Genomic DNA, 19,414 nt, shown 5'->3' with positions numbered 1-19,414 from the left:
TTCCAAATGAACCAAAGACCCAAATGTAAGAACTAAAACTATAAAATGCTTAGAACAAAACAGAGGTATAAATCTTCCTGATCTGAAATTAGGCAATAGTTTCTTAAATATCATACCAAGGCATATGTAACAAGAGAAAAAAATAGATAAACTGAACTGCATAAAAATAAAAAATTTGTGCATCAAAGCACACCATCAAGAAAGTAAAAAAGAAAACCCACAGAATCGGAGAAAATATTTTCAAATAACTTATCTGATAAGGGTCTCAGATCCAGAATATATAGGAACTCATACAATGCAACACAAAAAGACAAAAAACCCAATTAAAAAATGGCCAAAGGGGGCTTCCCTGGTGGCGCAGTGGTTGAGTATCTGCCTGCTAATGCAGGGACACGGGTTCGGGCCCTGGTCTGGGAAGATCCCACATGCCGCGGAGCAACTAAGCCCGTGCGCCACAACTACTGAGCCTGCGCGTCTGGTGCTTGTGCTCCGCAACAACAGAGGCCTGCGCACCGCGATGAAGAGTGGCCCCTGCTCGCCGCAACTAGAGAAAGCCCTCACACAGAAACGAAGACACAACACAGCCAAAATAAAATAAATAAATAAAAATTTATTAAAAAAAAAAATAGGGCTTCCCTGGTGGCGCAGTGGTTGAGAGTCCGCCTGCAGATGCAGGGGACACGGGTTCGTTCCCCGGTCCGGAAAGATCCCACATGCCGCGGAGCGGCTGGGCCCGTGAGCCATGGCCGCTGAGCTTGCACGTCCGGAGCCTGTGCTCCGCAACGGGAGAGGCCACAACAGTGAGAGGCCCGCATACCGCAGAAAAAAAAAAAAAAAAGGCCAAAGACCCTGAATAGACATTTCTCTAAAGTGATGTATAAATGACCAATAAACACCTGAAAATAATCTCAACATCATTAGTTATTGGGAAAATGGATAAAAAGATTTTCTTCCTTTTGCCTTTTAAAAAATTTAAAGTATCTTACTGTATTTTATATATCTTTAAAAGAATACATAAAATAAATAAATATAAATATCTTCCAGTCACTTTCAAAATTTAATAGTGGGAGGGGTGGAGTGGGAGGCAGGGGTCAGCAGATGTAAGCTATTATATACAGAATGGATAAACTGCAAGGTCTTACTGTATAGCACAGGGAATTATATTCAATATCCTGTGATAAACCATTATGGGAAAGAGTATAAAAAAGAATGTAGATATGTATAACTGAATCACTTTGCTGTACAGCAGAAATTAATACATCACTGTAAATCAACCATACTTCAATAAAAAAATTTACTAGGAAACAAAACTATCTATCTATCTATCTATCTGTTCCCACAAAGTGTAAATATTTGGTGCTAATGAGTGCAGTAGAGAAAACTGCTACAAATTGCACTGTATCCAGAGCGAGCAGTACTGAATAATGCATGAAATGAAAATCCCTAGGCCAGAGCCAGAAGAAGGTTTTTTTGCAGCCTGCTTAAATACTTGTTTTAAATATAGTACAGAAAAGTCTTTTGTTTTTTCTTGATTAGCCTTAGAAAAAGGAAAAGCCAATTTGTTTTCAGAAATCATATTACAGGGAATAGGAAAATGTTCTTCTAGCATTAAGTTTCTTAATCTCTCTCTACCCCCTTTCATTTAAAACAGTTCCTCATTTTTCCTCCTGATAATATACTCAGATTTTCTGAGCCTAGAGATATTGCCTTTCTAGGTTTCTTAAAACCAACCAACGACCAACCAACCAACCTATACCAAGTATTCTGTGAACCCACCCATGCATGGACATGCCAGATGTTTAGATCTGTCCTACATCATTAATGTACTCAGTCAAACATATCTATGGTTACTGAAGGAAACTCTTTTTATAAATGAAACTTCTTCATTTTTGCCTATTTCAGCTCTATTTTTCCTTATGATCCATACTGAGCCAGCTAAAACCTGTCCGATTCTCCTTTCTTTCTTTCTCCAAAGAGAAACAAACAGTTTCAGGTTCAAATAAATTGCATTGCATGAATGGCCTGCCAGTGAGGTGGGGCGGTGGGACTTGTCTGCCCTGGGTGCAGGTAATAATGTCTGTAGAGAATTTAAGGCAATAAAAATGACAACTCAAAGCTGTTCTGTTTTTTATCATCAGCATGTGCTGGTGATTCTAAACAATGTCAGTGATAAAATACTCCTCCCTGAAGGACTGGACCACTTTCACCACCCTCCCCTAACTTGTTACACCTCTGTATTGCACTGTTAATAAACAAAAGACTTGCAATTTTCCTTTGGATTGGTATGGTAGTCTTTGGCTGTATGACTCTCAAATGTGGGGAGAGACCACTAAAGAAAAAGGTGGAAGATTTGACAAAAGTGAATGAAACCCTCAAGTTCCCATCCTAGGCTAACAGTATCATTTCTAGTGACAGACTGAGATCCTATTCCGTTTTCATATTTTCTTCAAGTTTTCAGAGCTACTGGAGTTCTGTAAACACTAAAATTGATCAGTGAGAGATCAGGAAAGAGAAAAAGAAATGTTAAACAATTTTACCAAGTCTTGAGGGAAATGGCTGAAATAAAACAAGAACTCAGGTGTTTCCTGCTTATCCTATTCTCAAGGGACTACAACAGTCACTTTATTTATCAGTACTGATAATTGCCTTAGAATTTTCTGCCTAGAGAGGTATTACTTTTTTTTTTTTTTTTTTTTCCGGTACGCGGGCCTCTCACTGTTGTGGCCTCTCCCGTTGCGGAGCACAGGCTCCGGATGTGCAGGCTCAGCGGCCATGGCTCACGGGCCCAGCCGCTCCGCGGCATGTGGGATCCTCCCGGACCGGGGCACGAACCCATGTCCCCTGCATCGGCAGGCGGACTCTCAACCACTGCGCCACCAGGGAAGCTCGAGGTATTACTTTTTAAAACGAATTTGAAATAAAAAATTAAGTTCTTATAAAAATGAGAATATAGCATTCAAGGGACTTTATCCCTTAGCTCAGGCTACCTTGATCCCTCAAGCTACCTTGGGTCAGGTCTGACAAAGCCTGGTTCTTTAGCTTTCTCTTCAAGTCTGTGACCTTCTCCATATCCTTCCAATCAATTCCTTTTTTTGCTTAATTTAGCCATCCTCAGTGTCTGTGGTTTGCAACCAAAACCCCCTACTTGACATATTTTACAAATATTTCAATCATGTTTAAGATTTACAGCAACTCTACAGGTGAGGTGAGAAGTGATTCTCAGAAGCTAAAATAATTTCTTCTTGGTTGTATAAGTTATTAGTGGCAGAACTGAAATTCAAATTTGGATTTGTAAAGATTTATGTCTTTCCTCTCTATCATGTTACTACAAAATCTTCAAAGTCCTTTCTTGAGGACAACATGTTGCTGGACTATAAGAGATATCAACCAAAGACATCCCTGCAGCTCCATTCACTATAACCTTCCACCCATTCATTCACTTAACAAGTATCTGAATACATTAAATGGGCAAGATGCAGCACCAAGGATGAGGAATACTGGTTCAGCCAGTCACTTGCATCAGGTTGCTCACGTTCCTCTGAGATGCTGATTCTTCAGTTTATAGACGTAAACAATATTGGAATCAGTTAAATTTAAACAATATGGAACAACAATATAATATACAGCCATATGGTTCAGACAGGATAAGAATAATTCAGCTCATTAAATTAGAAATAGTTTCCACTCGATTTAAGCCTTCAGTAGGTAATTCTTCACTGCAATGACTTCTAGAGACACACAGTCGGAGAGAAAATCGTTTTAATTACAGTCTTTAAAATAAAGAAAAGAATGATGAAGTAATCTAGTAATCTAGTTTCTCAAATCCCAATCATGCCACCCTCAAGATTTCTGCCTGTATCTGTGTACCAACTAATATTTTCTTTAAATCAACTTCTATTTATTGCTTTAAAATATTTTAAAGGGACTTCCCTGGCGGTCCAGTGGTTGGGACTTCGCCTTCCAATGCAGGGGGTGCAGGTTCGATCCCTGGTCGGGGAGCTAAAATCCCACATGCCTTGCAGCCAAAACGTAAAGCAAAAGCAGTGTTGCAACAAATTTGATAAAACTTTAAAAATGGTCCACATCAAAAAAAATCTTTAAAATATTTTAAAGAAAAATATTTTATATTGCTACTTTCAATGAAAAACTGGTAGATAATCCATAAATAGAATGTAGCTATGAAAATAAATACAGTGAAATAAAGATAATAAATTTCATCTAGATAGTATTGCAGTGGGAAGCTCTGAGCCTGAAGCTTGATCCACTCTTTGTTGTAAAGGAAAATTAGCAACTGTTCAGCAGGTGTTAAAGACCTACTATTTCCAAACTATTTTTTCTCCTGGAAATAATCAGAGGGATAGAAAGAGAACCTGAATGGAAGGAATTTTCTTACTCTGTGATTCAGTGTTATTTAATACTGTGTTTTTGTCCCACAAACAGCCCCTCACAGACCGCAGTGTCATTGTTTCAGGCACTTGAGAATGCACAGTGATTCAGGGAAATAGGAATGCTTTATGTGTGGAGGGAACTGTGGGAAGCAGCTTCCAAGTCTGCATCTGACATTTTCATTCATTCACTTATCAACTATTATGCATTAAGCACCTGCCATGTGTCATTCATTGTGCTAAGAGCTGGGGATTCATTTGTGAATGACCCCACTTCAAGGAGAAGGTAAATTAGGTAAAAATGAAGAAGATAATTACATACGGAAACTGTATAATATAATAGAGGACCCAATAGATGCTAAGGGCTAGACTCGTAGGGAGAGAGGTCATTCTCAAGTCTCAAGAGGCCACCCATTCTTCTGGGAATTCCAGAAGTCTTACTGTCCATTATAGGCTGTCAATGATTTCTCATTTCCTTTAGCGAGCACCAGCTGAAAAATAGTTATCATGTAAGGAATGGAAACCGGAAAGTACTTAAAGAACAGGACCCAAGAGCAAAATGTGCTGTGATGTGGAAAGAATAAAGTGAGCCTCAGAAAGACCATTAGGGATTAGTCTAATCATTTCTTTTTGTAGTAAATAGAGGGCTATGATTTCCTAGGCTAAACTGAGATTTAAACTGGACCTCCTGAAGTCCAGTCCGATAAACTTTGTACTATATGACATATATAAGGAAGGATCTTGAGAGTTAAAGACATTTACATATGTTCCAAAAAGATAATCCGGAGCATTCCCAGTTATTAAAATAAGTACAAAAAAATAGTAAAAGAAATGGAGATGCTTGTGTAATGGAGAGTATAAGGATCACATTTCAAGAAAGGGTGAAGGGGTGGCATTTAAAGACAAATATGACACATATTATGGCATCTAAGATAAACTGTTTTATGAGTCATATCAAGATACATTTATTGAGAAATACTTATGGTCAAATTAGCATGAAAATATGAATGGCTTACTGTGACTATTAAAACAGCTGTAAAGCTGATCAGCATAAAAGGTTTCCTCTATAGAACTACGGTGTTATCCTGCAGGAGAGATTTATACTTTATCTCCTATGCCCTTTGGCACCACTACACTGAGAAAACTTGGAAAGAGGAGGCACGGGAAAGCCCTGGAATCACTTCCAGCTATCCCCAGCATGTCTGGATAGGTAATTTATTTTATTGCATCTTTCTTCCTAGTACTTATCATATACTTCTTAGAAGTAGGTGATTTTGAAACTAAAGTATAAGGGAATTTACAGTGTTCTCCAATTTATAAGGCTGATAATCACTGGAGCCTACTGGTTAAGGAGGGAAACCAAGAATACTATTTTTTGGAAATTCATCCAGAGAATATCAGTGGGATTACCCTGGGGCGTGGAACTCGGGAATGGAGGAGAATAGCTTTTGTCAGCTAAGCATATTGCTGAATTCTACTATACAGGATTCTTTGGTAGCTCTGGACTTGGATTATTATTTCAGCTATATTGTCTTTGTATTTCTTCCTGTTCTTAGCTAGTAAATACTGTTTCACATTCATGCTAAATTTATTTTTTATTCAGAATTAACCTTTCCATAACCAATAGCACATTCTATTAAAGCATGTTGTTCAAATTCAATTGTATTAAAGACTTTCCTAGAGAATCCTGAAGAATATTGTCTTGAAAATGAAAAATATATATCATCTTCCTATCTAAATTTCTGAAATTTAACCATTTAAGTGGCTGATTGAGCTTACAATTACATGCTAAACCAAACACTGTGATCCTCCCATGGGAATGAAAACTAATAAAACATAATATACCTGTGAAGCTTGAGAGTGACAGTTCCATAAACAGTAGCAAAACCAAGAAGACGGACCCATCTTAGGAGAATGCAGCGAAATGTGCTTGGGTCAAAGTACAAAATAACAACCTGTGGGATGAGAAGAGAAAGAAAGAGAACTTCAGGATCAGCTGATGACCCACAGATTAAAATCAGTATTTCACAGTCTGATGTTTAATACTATGAATTTTGACATGAGAACATATTTATTTGAATAAAACTCTAAAATATTATTTTGATCATTCTTTGTCCAAAACAAAGAACTATAGAGTCTCCTTATTGTTTTCATATCAGATCTAAAGTCTTTAATTCTAGCTTTCAGGAGTTTCTAGCAATTGCCTCTAAATTTTTGGTATGTCCAAGCTTCACTCTCCTTTATTTCCCCAGATGGGCCAGCCAGGCGAGCTTCCACTGCCTTTCTCAGCTGGAGCCGTGCCTATTCCTGCTCCACACTTCCGGCAATACCTTTCCCCTGTCTGAAATAGCCTAAGAGGATTATCCTGTACTGCACCCCATCCCATCCCCCCATCATCTATCACTCCATGTTTATTACCTCACTTAGTACTTGGCTCCATTACTTCAGTAACTCCTCGCTTCTCACTCCAGAGTTTTCACTCAACAAATATTAATTAAGCATTTATCATGAGCCAGGCAATATACTAGATGCTATGGGTACAAAGGCCAATAAGAAAGGGAAGAGAGCCATATAAAGAAGAAATTGGAGGCTTCCCTGGTGTCGCAGTGGTTAAGAATCCGCCTGCCAATGCAGGGGACATGGGTTCAAGCCCTGATCCGGGAAGATCCCACATGCCACGGAGCAACTAAGCCTGTGCACCACAGCAACTGAGACTGCGCTCTAGAGCCCGTGAGCCGCAACTACTGAAGCCCGTGTTCAACAACTACTGAAGCCTGCGCACCTAGAACTCGTGGCTCCACAAGAGAAGCCACCGCAATGAGAAGCCTGCTCACCGCAACTAGAGAAAGCCCGCACGCAGCAGCGAAGACCCAACGCAGCCAAAAATAAAATTAATTAATTAATTAATTAAATATAAATAAATAAATATAGGTGCTGTGATAAACATGTGTGCAGGCTCCATGGGACACAAAGGAACAAGTGGCCAACTCTGGGGGATGGTCAAAAGTCCTGTGAAAGCACAGTATGCACAACTGCTACTGCGTGGTTTTGAGCAAGCCCTCATTAGGAAATGGTTTGGACCTGCTAAAGGATTAATGCCGTTGAAAAATGTGGCCTTGCATTCTTCTGCTGGAGCAGCTGGCCTGAACTGATTCTGCTGAGCATAAGGTCATCGTAACAGAAAAGTATGCCCACTCCTAAAATCTCCAGTGTTATTTTGGTTTTTCATCCCAAAGATGTGAATACTGGAAAACAGAAAGCATAGCTGGGGGAGATGGGGTGGGTGCTGACATTTTCTTGCTGATATCTGACAATTGGAGCCCCACTCTCCAGCAGTACCAAGCATGACATTACCTATAACTCTATGCTGGCATCTCTCTAATATTTCTACTATATTAAAGTATTAAATTAAGCATTGACAAGACCATTATGATTAAATTCTCAAGGACTGGAGAAAAGACTGGACAAAAGTGTCGAGAATAAGGTAAAAAATAGACGTGGACAGGAGATAATGTTCCTCTGTGTGTATATAGTACTTGTCCTTAATTTTCTAATTCGCTAAGTCTATGCTGAAGACAGAGATAAAGATTTGATTTCAGAATTTAATCTACCAGGAAACTGCATCCAAAACTTGATACAAAACCTTTCTTTTATTTTCTATTTTCACAAAACAAGTTAAAATTCTGTAACTTTGTATTCTAAGTTTTAGCTCATATGTTTTAGACATAGTTCCTATGCACAAGGGTCCAGTGGTAATTATGAGTTCTGCAAAGTAAGCTGTACTGTTTACTAAGGAATTGGAGCTCAAGGAAGAAGGGAAAACTAGAGAAAGAAAACTATGGGAAAGAAAAATAGAGAAAACTTGATATAAGATTAAGGGATTAGGGAAGCATAAGTGTTCCTTCTCGTGGCAGAGAGAAATGATAGATTAGAAACTAGAGAGATAGGAACCTAAAGTCTAGAATATATAAAATCTCACATATTTCCACTAGAAATGGCTTTAGAGATTATTCCAGCACAGTGGATTCCTGGGGGCTGCAAAAGCCTGAGACTTATTGCAAACTTTTCTATTTCACAACAAGCAACAACTAAGAGAATGAATAAGCAAAGGTGAACAACTATACTATAGACGTCTGCATGATTTTTTTATTTTGAAAGAAAGAATTGCTATTTCACAGATAAAGAATCTGAGGACTTGTTACTGTAAGTGAAAGATTGAGTCGGTCAGAAATAAATGAAAGAATAACAGGTACAAGTTTAAAAAGTAATAGAAAACAAAATTCCAGTGAACTTAATAAAAACATATTAGAAACAGTTCAGCAAATAGTGAAGTAGAACTCTCAATTTTGCAGTGTGGTGGTGGAGAATACAGGCTCTGAATCCAGTCTCCCTGGGTCCAATCCTGGATCTATTCTTTATTAGTTGTATGACTTTGACAGACATTGCCTTGCTATGCCTCAGTTCTCCCATTTGTAAAATGAACACAGCAATAATACTTGCAGATGGGACTGTTTTGAAGTTTCAGTGCAATACACATAGTGTCTGCTACAGTTAGTATTCAGTAAGTATTGGCTAATATTATTATGAGAGTTGATTTATGAATGCTTTGTTCTAAACGTTACCCCTGCAATGCAGTATAATTGCATCTCATGAATTCAATGAATTCTTACTAATGCTTCTAGCCACTCCTTTTGAATTCTTATAATCACTTTTGGACTGTATATTTTTTCTACCTTATATTATAGCTATCTGTAGGGGTCTCTCCCTGAATCAAATGTAAAATCCTATGTGCTTTACATTTATATGTAAAATACTTGCTCAATGATCTATTTTAGTTAATTTAATAAATACAATATTATCTTCAAAACAAACTATTTGAAAAGTCCCATTAGGGTTCACTGGTCTTTGTGACTCTAACTTACACGTTCACTAGTTATTTACTCTGCATGAGGCGGTAAGGGATTTAGAAGCCATAAAAGTAAATCCGATGCAGATTAGGTCCTCAAGTGATCATTTAGAAGAGTGGATGTTACATGTAAATGATAAAAATACTGGCATGATCATACCACATACTTATCCAGCATTATTGCTAGATACTAACTTATACATTTTTGCATTATTTGCACATTTAATTCTCACAATACCTTATGAAGTAGGGACTTTTATTTTATAGAAGAGAAATGAGGCACAGAGAATTTAAGTGATATGCTCAGGGCCACAACAGCTAGGAAGTGTCAGAGCTGGGATCTGAATCCAGGTGGTTTGGTTCCAGAGTTCATGCTCATAAGAGCTGCACTGGCTTGCCTCTCCAAATAGTTCTACCATGTGGGGAGATGACAAATGCCATAATACCATGAACTGCATCATATTGAGGATTCAGAGAAAAGGGAAATTTCTCTCAGTGGAAACAAGCAAAGCTATTCCGGGAGGCTGGACATCTGCGAGCGCATGAAGGAGGAGTGGGTTTAAGTATGGAAGCAAAGAGGAAAGAGGACGGGGGCCTGAGACAGAGCCATGGTTGTGGGGATGCCTCAGAGTGTGGAGCGTATAGACAGGCACAGCGGCAAGACATCCAGGGGAGTGTAGAATATCAAGCTTCAAAGCAGAGACGCGGCCAGTTCACTGTTAACTCTGAATAACAGGGTGAGGAATTCAGATTTTGTTCCAAGAGCAGACATGCCATTAAACTTTGAGTTGAGATCAGAAGTGTGTTCCCGAAAGTTACTCTGGTAGCAGCATGCAAGAAGACTGGTTGCCCTTGGAAGGAGAAGAGAGTGAAGGAGAGTGAAGGTGAGAAGACCAGTTGGAAAAAAGAAAAGCAATCCCAATCCATCATCTTTCCCACCAGCCTCTTCCCTCTTCTTATATCTTATTCCACCATTCCTCTTTCCTCCAGCTCCCATACGGCAGCTAGGGTGATGTTTCTGACACCTCACTCTCCTGCCTAGAACCTTTCACTGGCTCCCATGAAAAAGTCAAAATTATTCGAGCTGGTTGTCAGCAGCTTGCCTTTATTACATCATTGCTTTTCCTCCATCCAAGCCCTCGAATCCTTGCATGTGCTGTCCCTTCTCACTGGATGTTCCTTACACAGCCCCACAGTCTCAGCTGTACCTGGCTTACTCCTGTTCACCCGCAGGCCTCAGCCTGAATATCCCTTCCTCTAGGAGGACAAAGCCTTGCCTGTGGTTTAGGACACTGTCCCTGCCTTATGGCAGCACTGGACCCATGGCACCATGTTGGATGGTAGGCGCTGGGACGGCCATGTTTATCACGTTAACTTCTGTAACACTGGCACCAGCAGAGCCCCGGCACACAGGAAATGTTCAGAAATATTTGTTGAATGAAAGAAAAAATAAAGCTATAGGAAAAAGGTAAAGAAAGATGTAACAAATACAGTGAGAGTGGGAATTCAGTCACGCATGGGAATAGAGGAAAAGATGATGCTGAATCAAGAAAATTGATCAACTGATTATTTGATGAGGCAAAAGAGAATAAAGTGTCAAAGATAATGTAAAGATTTTAAGCCTGGATGACTGGGAGGATGATCGTGTTTGAAAAGAAACCGATAAAAGAAAAAGATGCATAAGTTGAAAAAATTATGTTACCTCTGCTTAAAACTCTCCCCACTCCCACCACGTCCTTCAGGTCTCAGGTCAGGGTTGGCATCCATGATGCTCCCCAGCACCCCCAGACCAAGTCAGGTTTCCATCTCGCTTGCACGGTATTTACTTGTATTGAATTCTGAGCTTTCCTTCATCATACTCATCAAATCTATTTTGATATAATTATTTCTGTAATTCTTTTGTTGAATGTGTCTTACTAGCATGTAAGACATGAGGGCAGGGATTGTAACTGCCTTATTCATGATTGCATGCCTATTCTCTAGTGCTGTATGTTGTAATAGGAGGTAACCCAGTGTGGAAGGAATGAGATTAAAGAAGGAAGGGAGGGAGAGAGGAAGTGAAGAAGGAGAAAAGATAGTAAGTTCATTTTTGGATATACTGAGTGTAAGCTTCCTGTTAAGACATCTTATTCAGATCTAGCTTTGTATTAGTTAATATAATCTGTAATGAGAAAAAAACAAAAACAAGGCTAAGATGTTTCAATGTTTTTCACATCCCTGTATTTAACCTTTTCTTGTTAAATATAATGTATATAAATGTATAACAAATTATTGTAAAATAAATACCTCCTCCCAAATCCCAAGTTAATAACACATTTCATAAAAGACCTAAGTAGAAGAAATGAAGAAAAAGTAAGCCATTGAGCTGAAGATTTAGGAATGATGTTAATACTAAAAGCTGTCATTTTTCTGTACAAATGACAATAGTTGCTCATGCCCACCCACTGATCACTGTGCTAGACACGTTACTTATATTTAAGGTCCAAGATATACTTTATTATCCCCATTTTAAAGATAGAGACTTAATTTTAATGGGGTCCACTGATTTGCCTATGGTTATCAAAATAGGAAACCCATAAAAAAATTCCTTTACTGGAAGAGCCGCCTAAAGTACATATTTCAAGGAAAAACTTTTCCTGTTTTCTTTCCAATACTAGAGGCTAATGATAGATATTAAGATATTTTATTTAATGTGTGAGGAGCAGGATATAAGTGAACCATCTAAGGACCAAAGAATATGCATAAGTGCTGGGCGAATAAGCACAGTGTATAAACTGTTAGGGTTAGGAGGGTGGGGTGAGAGAAAAAGAGACATTCGGGGCCAGCAAGAGAAAACGTGTCACAGCAAAACCACCGGTTTTCTTTTACCTTTAATATTGCCTCTTGGGAACTCACTATACTCTACCTAGAGATTTGTTTCCCCCAATCTCGTTGAGAGGAAGCCTTCAATGTGAAGGTCTAAGGTGGACGTACCCCTATGGGCATTTTAACAACTTGGCTCTTCAACACTGGAAGTTTCTTCAGTTGCTTACAAAATTCAATCAGCTGATCTCAGTGGTGGGATGCTCTAGGCACTGTGATTTTTAAAAGTATTGCTGTTTTGGAAATAGCCTTCTGAGCATTCCCCTCATTCCAAACATATCTGCACAGATTATCCACCCATTTCATCAAATGTGATTTTTTAAGCTAGTTTTGAAGTCAGCTTGATTGCTTATACCTTTTGGATACTGAACACAATGAATGAGGAAGAAAAGAGAATCACAGAGAAAAGGCTATCAGTCTTTTCAAATATGTACAAAATAGAAGAAAATTTTAAAATAATTTTCCTTTGCAAATATAGACACAACACCAGAGGCAGAAAATTGACCTCTGCTATGTTTGCTCAGAAGGTACAAGGCCTGGTGCTTCTGGAAGAATAATGCTTAGAAGGTGGAACCGTCAGCAGTCAGCACAGTCTGCTGCTTTACCTGAAGCTCTGACACTGAAAGGTGTGAAGCTCCTGTTTTAGGCCTGATATTTTAAGGATCTGAGCAAGTTTCCTAATAGTGTTGGACACAGCAGTTCCACTTTCCTAACTGACTCGTCAAGTGTTATTTGCTTCAGTTCAGTGAAACTGGCTGTGAATTAAACCACTTTTATAGGTGAAGAAGGTGTTACATGCATTGGGGTTTCTGTTGGTGTGTATGAACAGTTTTATTTATAAAGAAAGGTTCCTGGGTAACAGAAGCACGGGGACAGATGCCGGTGGTGAGACTTTTGTCGATGAAGCTGCCCTTTGGTAAGGATTTGAGGGACTCCTGGGGCTTTCAGGACTTTCTCTACCGCGTCTACAATTTCCTTCTGCTCCATACAAGGAAAAGTCCTGCTGGTCAAATATTTTCCAGGCCCACTCATCCCTCTCAGGTTTACTGTGCTCCCAACCCTCCTTACTGAACAAGGGAGAATGAAGCTTATATCTCATCTTGATGGAGGACAGTCCACAAAAGTAATACTTGGAAATTTCTAGTGTTAAAACCCAGTACTTAATCTACCCAGGTTTGCTATCTTTTGAACTAGGAGGCTGGAAATGAATCATTTAAGCAGGACTAAGTATATTAAAGCACTTTTATACGAGATTTGCTTTAAAAATAAGTAGATTCAACGTCCTTGAATGTATTCTAAATTATTTTTCTATATTTGGCAAGACATATGGTTCCATCCACAGGAAATTTATTTAGGGTGAAAATGCATGTCCTGTAAATGTTTAACGAAATATCTAAAGTTGGATTCAAAGTACAAGAAATAGAAAAATACTTAATACAAATTACTACACACATGAAGGGGTCTATGGTTGTGACTAAGACTTTCCACAACCATGGACTAAAACGTATTACTTTGCACTTGGCTCCTATTATTCCAAAGCAACAAAAAAGGGATAAATTAATAGACTAAAAATATAAAATACATACATAACTTAAAAATTTTATTAATACATACAAGAACATTTTGGGGTTACTGTGACAGCAGATGAGATATGCCACAGCCCCTCTAAAATTCCCAATGTAATACTCCTAAAAAAAAAAAAAGAAATTAAAGACCGACAGATCTAAAAACTAAAGGCAAACATGACAAGATCCCACAGTCTCAGTAGTGAGTCCACTCACTGCTTGGTATAGACAGTATAGAGCTAAGAAGCACTTTTTAAACAAAACACCACATGCCTCATTCCCTGAACCAGAGTAAGATCTGAAGGCCCAAAGATAACAGAGAAAGATTTTCATTCACACTCCTTGTCAGGGTCTAGCTCTGAGACCCACAGGCTTTTACTAAATAAAACAAACAAATTTGAAAAATTGTGGTCGTGCCCTAACTGCGCAGGAACTCTTTCTACGTCAGCCAGTCCTGGAGCCTTCCAGTCCATCACCACCCCTCCCCCATCAGCTCCTCTCTTCTCCATCCATTCACAGGTTAGAACTCCCAGGATGCAGCACTCAGAAATGTGATGCTTAGCTCCCCACGGAAAAGCGGAAAAACGTGGCAAGGTGGAGAGAAGGGGACAAAGAAGATGTAGCTAGAAAGTAGAGGGAGCTTCCCTAGTCTGTCTTCCCATTGAAAAGGCACTTGGTGGAAATACCCTATCCTAACAAACAATAAATGTAGAAACAAATGACTCTTTTTGTTTTAAACTTTTATAACCTCAGTTTATGTGTTCAAAAGAAACAATGTTTTGGTCAAGAATAAATTATGGTACATGACTTATGATAGAAGATTATACCATCCTTAATAATCGTGCTCTGAAAAATATTAATGAATACAGGAACTCTCTCAGGATTTATGTTAAGTGAAAAAACAGGGAGTGCATAAAATATGTTCACAGTATGATATTGGTTATGCTTAAAATGTATTTGTATACATGAATATATATATGTATACATATATACACACATAAGTAAAAGTATACCTATTACCTGCTTATTATTCTTAATTTAGCATCCTTAATTTATTCCAGAAAACAGGGCATAAAGGGGATACACATAAAAGCCAATGGGAAAATGTATTGTTCTGTTTGTTCCTATTAAGAAGTCCAGCTAAAAATTATACTTTTTATAATCATCAAAAAAGCAAAACAAGGGGCTTCCCTGGTGGCACAGTGGTTGAGAATCTGCCTGCCAATGCAGGGGACATGGGTTCGAACCCTGGTCTGGGAAGATCCCACATGCCACGGAGCAACTAGGCCCGTGAGCCACAACTACTGAGCCTGCACGTTTGGAGCTTGTGCTCCGCAACAGGAGAGGCCGCGACAGTGAGAGGCCCGCGTACCGCGATGAAGAGTGGCCCCCGCTCGCCACAACTAGAGAAAGCCCTCGCGCAGAAACGAAGACCCAACACAGCCCAAAATAAAATTAAATAAATAAACAAATAAAAATGACGTAAAATTAAGAAAAAAAAGCAAAAAGAAACAAAAAATCTGAAGCTATGGTTTTGCTTCCTATTTTCTCTTGTAATGCTCTCATGAGCAAACTGCATGTTCCTCTGAGAGAAAAACACATCAGTGAGCACAGTGGTGAGATTATGACCAAAGCATCATAGCTAACTTTTTTTTGGTTTTGTTACTATGAAAAAATTTATATTTCTAAAATGGGCATAAATTCTTATTAGGCTTCAGTTCAAAACCTTACTGTAAATGTGTATTAAGCAAGGAATGATTTTGAATAAATATAAATGTATACACATGTGTGTATATGTCAATATACATATATCTCTCACAAAGTTAATGGTCTTGACAGTGATTCTCCACTTTCAGTATTAGGTATGCATGTACTTCCTAGTATTTAAGTTATTTCTATAACTAGAAAAGGTTAATTTAAATAAGAAACTATCCTAATATCTGCTACAGGAGCTCAGTAAATAGTAAGACAGCATGGGATAACTGAATCTTTTAGTTTAATCCATGCAGATAGCAGGAGCATAAAATTAAAACGTCTGGGTCCTCTCCTAAAATGTGACTATAAGAAAGATGCAGTTTATCTATGAGCTAATAAATTGGCAGAGAGGTAAAAAATATATCTCTTGGGCTTCCCTGGTGGCGCAGTGGTTGAGACTCCACCTGCCGATGCAGGGGACACGGGTTCGTGCCCCGGTCCGGGAAGATCCCACATGCCGCGGAGCGGCTGGGCCCGTGAGCCAGGGCCGCTGAGCCTACGCGTCCGGAGCCTGTGCTCCACGGCAGGAGAGGCCACAACAGTGAGAGGCCCACATACCACAAAAAAAATATCTATCTATCTATCTATCTATCTCTTGAGAAATGGACAAGTTTAGAAACAAATGAGTTCTGAATATGATCAGTGATTTAATGATTCAGGGTTTGTTTTTTTTTTTTGTATAATGGACAAAAATAGCACAAGAGTTGGTAAATAGAATAGTAGTGAAAGGCCATTAGAAACTGGGAGAGTTTACTTAATTCAGAATAAAAATATTTGTAACATGTATCTTAGAAATTTTTGCTGTGACTGCTGTCAGAATGATATACCTGCTTCAAAATATATATGCCATATGTATACGGCAAGAGAAGAGATTTGATAAGATAAAAAAATTTTAAAGGAAATTTAAAAATTTCGTTTGTCAAATAGTGCAAACATATGAGCTGCCTACAAGTCAGGTGGAGGGAGACGGCAGCCTTGTGCAATGGATCAAAAGAGAGATTTGGAGTTAGCTGTCTTAAGTGCAAGTCTGGGCTCTACCACTAATTAGCACATGACCTGGGACAAGTATCAATACCTGAAGTTCAGTGGGCCTCAGTTTCCTCAGCAGTTGAATGAAAATAATGCAAACTCCTATACTATTTATGGAAGCACTTAATAAACCACAGATAAATGGAGAAATGTCCATTTTATTCTTAATATAGGCAAATGACTTTTTATATTTTTCACATTTGAATCAATAATCTGTTTAGTCCTCTTGTACATTTATCTTCAAATGAAAAGAAGCTTCTGAATATTGTCACGTCAGAATGGAATATAGAGGGAAAGGAAAGAAACAGAGAAGGCAAACTGAGTGTCCTTAGTGCAGTGACAGAGCTATTAGTATGATGGTAAAAGCAGGGGAAGCCAGGTGTATTAATCACCTATTCCTACATCACTAATTACTACAAACTTAGTGGCTTAAAAAACACATCTATTATCTCATGGTATCTGTGGGTCAGCAATCTAGGCTTTGCCAGTCTCAGGGTCTCTCCCAAGATTGCAACAAAAGTACTGCTCAGGGCTGGGGTCTCATTTGAAGGCTCAGCTGGGAAAGGATACACTTCCAAGTTCATGTGGTTGTTGACAGGATTTGGTTGAAGGATGAGGAAACTGAGACCCTGAGTCTTTTCAGATTGTTGGTTGAAGGCCACTCTCAGTTCCTTGCTATGGGGACCTCTCAACACAGCAACTTTCTTCTTCAAAGCCCGAAAGACAGTCTGCTAGCAAGATGGAAGTCATAATCTTCTGTAACCTCATTGCGCAAGTGACATGCTCTCAATGTTGATGTGTTTTATTAACTAGAAACAGGGTGGTCAATGGGAGGGGATTGAACAGGCTGTGAATACTAGGAGGAAGGGATCACTGGGGCCACCTTAGAAGCTATCTACCACCAAAGGACACCCTACTTTGAAATCATCAAAAATGCTATTATCTACCTGTGTTCAAAGCAAATGATATAAGAAGAGTATAAAACAAAAAGCCATTAAATACCCAGAGCATGCATTTAGAGAAAGAATAATGTGAAAAATAATTTTAAAGAAGACATTTTTAAAAGATGAAAAGAAACCTACCGAGGCTGCTTTCTCCAGTGGAGTCTAACTCATCATCAAGTTCATAATTCTGAGATCATTGCACATGGCTCATGACTAGATGCTGCTGAGGAAAGACTTTTTTGGTTGTAATATTTTTAAATAATAAGAAAAACATGATATGGTCACAGTGCACTGGGAGAAATAATTTGGATCTTTTCAAGTATTTATATCTATGTTTAAATTGTGACTAACAAAGAATGAAGACTTTCATGTTCAACCTGGCAGATGGAACATGTTTATGTCTGTTACTTCTGGAAACTCTAGTTAATGACTGTAAAACTCTGAAGGCCAAGGAGAGCATGAGTAAAAATGACAACAGATGATAGCTATCAACAAAATTCTGGAAGATGTAAAGCAGATGGCAATGTATAACCAGATGAAGAAGTCAAAGAAAGAAGACACCTGCACCCGAGAGGGAAGCCACTCAGAGGTCTGTCTGTCATCTTTTACGAGGGGACTGGACAATAATAATAACAACAGCATCTCATGAGTGCCTGCAATACTCCAGTTACTCTTAAAGGGTCTGACACCGAACAACTTACTTGCTCCTTACAACAATCCTTTCAGGCAGGCATTAGTATCCGCACTTTACCTGTGGGAAACCTGAGGCACAGAAAAGTTAAGGAATTTGTACAAGGTCACACAGCCAATAAGTGGCAGAGCTGGGGTTTAAACTGAGCCTGAGTCTGGAGCCCAAGTTATCACTATGTGTTACTGTCTGCCTTTACGTAGGAAAGATAGAGTAATCAGGTAAGGACAGTGATCAAGCTACAGTCACAAGCCACGCTTGGAATTGGTCAGTCACATCTCCCTCTGTGGGGAAGTCACCAGTGCCAGGACTAATTCTCAATGCCCTGGGCAGAGAGAAGCATGGATTTCTTGAGAGGCAGAGGAATATAGGGGAAAGATTTTAGCATTTGTAGACATAAAGGGACTGCTCTGCTACTTACTAACTGCATGACCTTGAGCAGCTCATTCTGACCATCTCCTTCCTCATCTGGACCGCTGAGTTAATAATCCCTTCTCTCCCTCCCAGGATTGGGAAAAATGTATGTGAAAGCACTATATCAACTAGAGTGGTATAATTATTTCTCCTACACTTATTCCTTCAGGACTGATGCAAAATCCTTTTTCTTTCTGTTTAAAATGAGCATTAGGTGATTACACCTGATCTTTATAAATAATCTCTCGATGGCAAATTAACATAAACATCAAACTGCTATGATAAGGGAACTGCTTCACCAGCCCGATTCAGTCTGAGTCATCCACTGCCTCGCTCCTCTGGGAGAGGAGACATTCGTATTACTCAGTTCCAAATAAAGGGCTGAAAATAAAAATCTAAGTTTAACTGTAGGTTACCATAAAAACTCTTCAAGAATTTGTCAGTAAGCATTAACCAATGGACTTCTCAATATATTTTTAATCCTCCTCCTATTCACTTTCCTGTTCTGCAGTGCTCGGTTTAACATATAACCATCACAGATAATAAAAAATGAATCTGTACGTGTAATTGTCACTGTTTATTGCATACTCGATTATCTATTTTCCTGAATGGAGGAACTTAGAAAGTTCAGTGACTTGGCCAAGATGACATAGTTTAAACACGTCAAAGGTGGAATTACTATAAATTGTCAACATTTTGAAAGAATGTCCCCCTTTTTTTTTAACATCTTTATTGGAGTAAAATTGCTTTACAATGGTGTGTTAGTTTCTGCTATATAACAAAGTGAATTAGCTATACATATACATATATCCCCATATCTCCTCCCTCTCGCGTCTCCCTCCCACCCTCCCTATCCCACCCATCTA

General features: G+C 38.8%; 1 protein-coding gene across 1 annotated transcript in view; it reads right to left on the bottom strand.

Moving 5' to 3' along the window:
- GPR158 (G protein-coupled receptor 158) overlaps positions 1-19,414 on the bottom strand; it is a 308,287-nt gene that overhangs the window by 38,695 nt on the left and 250,178 nt on the right. The window contains exon 6 of the mRNA XM_060095467.1: positions 6,231-6,340. Coding sequence (XP_059951450.1) covers positions 6,231-6,340 — 110 coding nt within the window. The remainder of the gene's footprint in view (positions 1-6,230; positions 6,341-19,414) is intronic.

Source organism: Mesoplodon densirostris, chromosome 4, assembly GCF_025265405.1.
Source record: "Mesoplodon densirostris isolate mMesDen1 chromosome 4, mMesDen1 primary haplotype, whole genome shotgun sequence".
Taxonomy (NCBI): domain Eukaryota; kingdom Metazoa; phylum Chordata; class Mammalia; order Artiodactyla; family Ziphiidae; genus Mesoplodon; species Mesoplodon densirostris.
The sequence above is the reverse complement of the archived record's forward strand: the minus strand, read 5'-3'. Positions and strand labels throughout refer to the sequence as shown.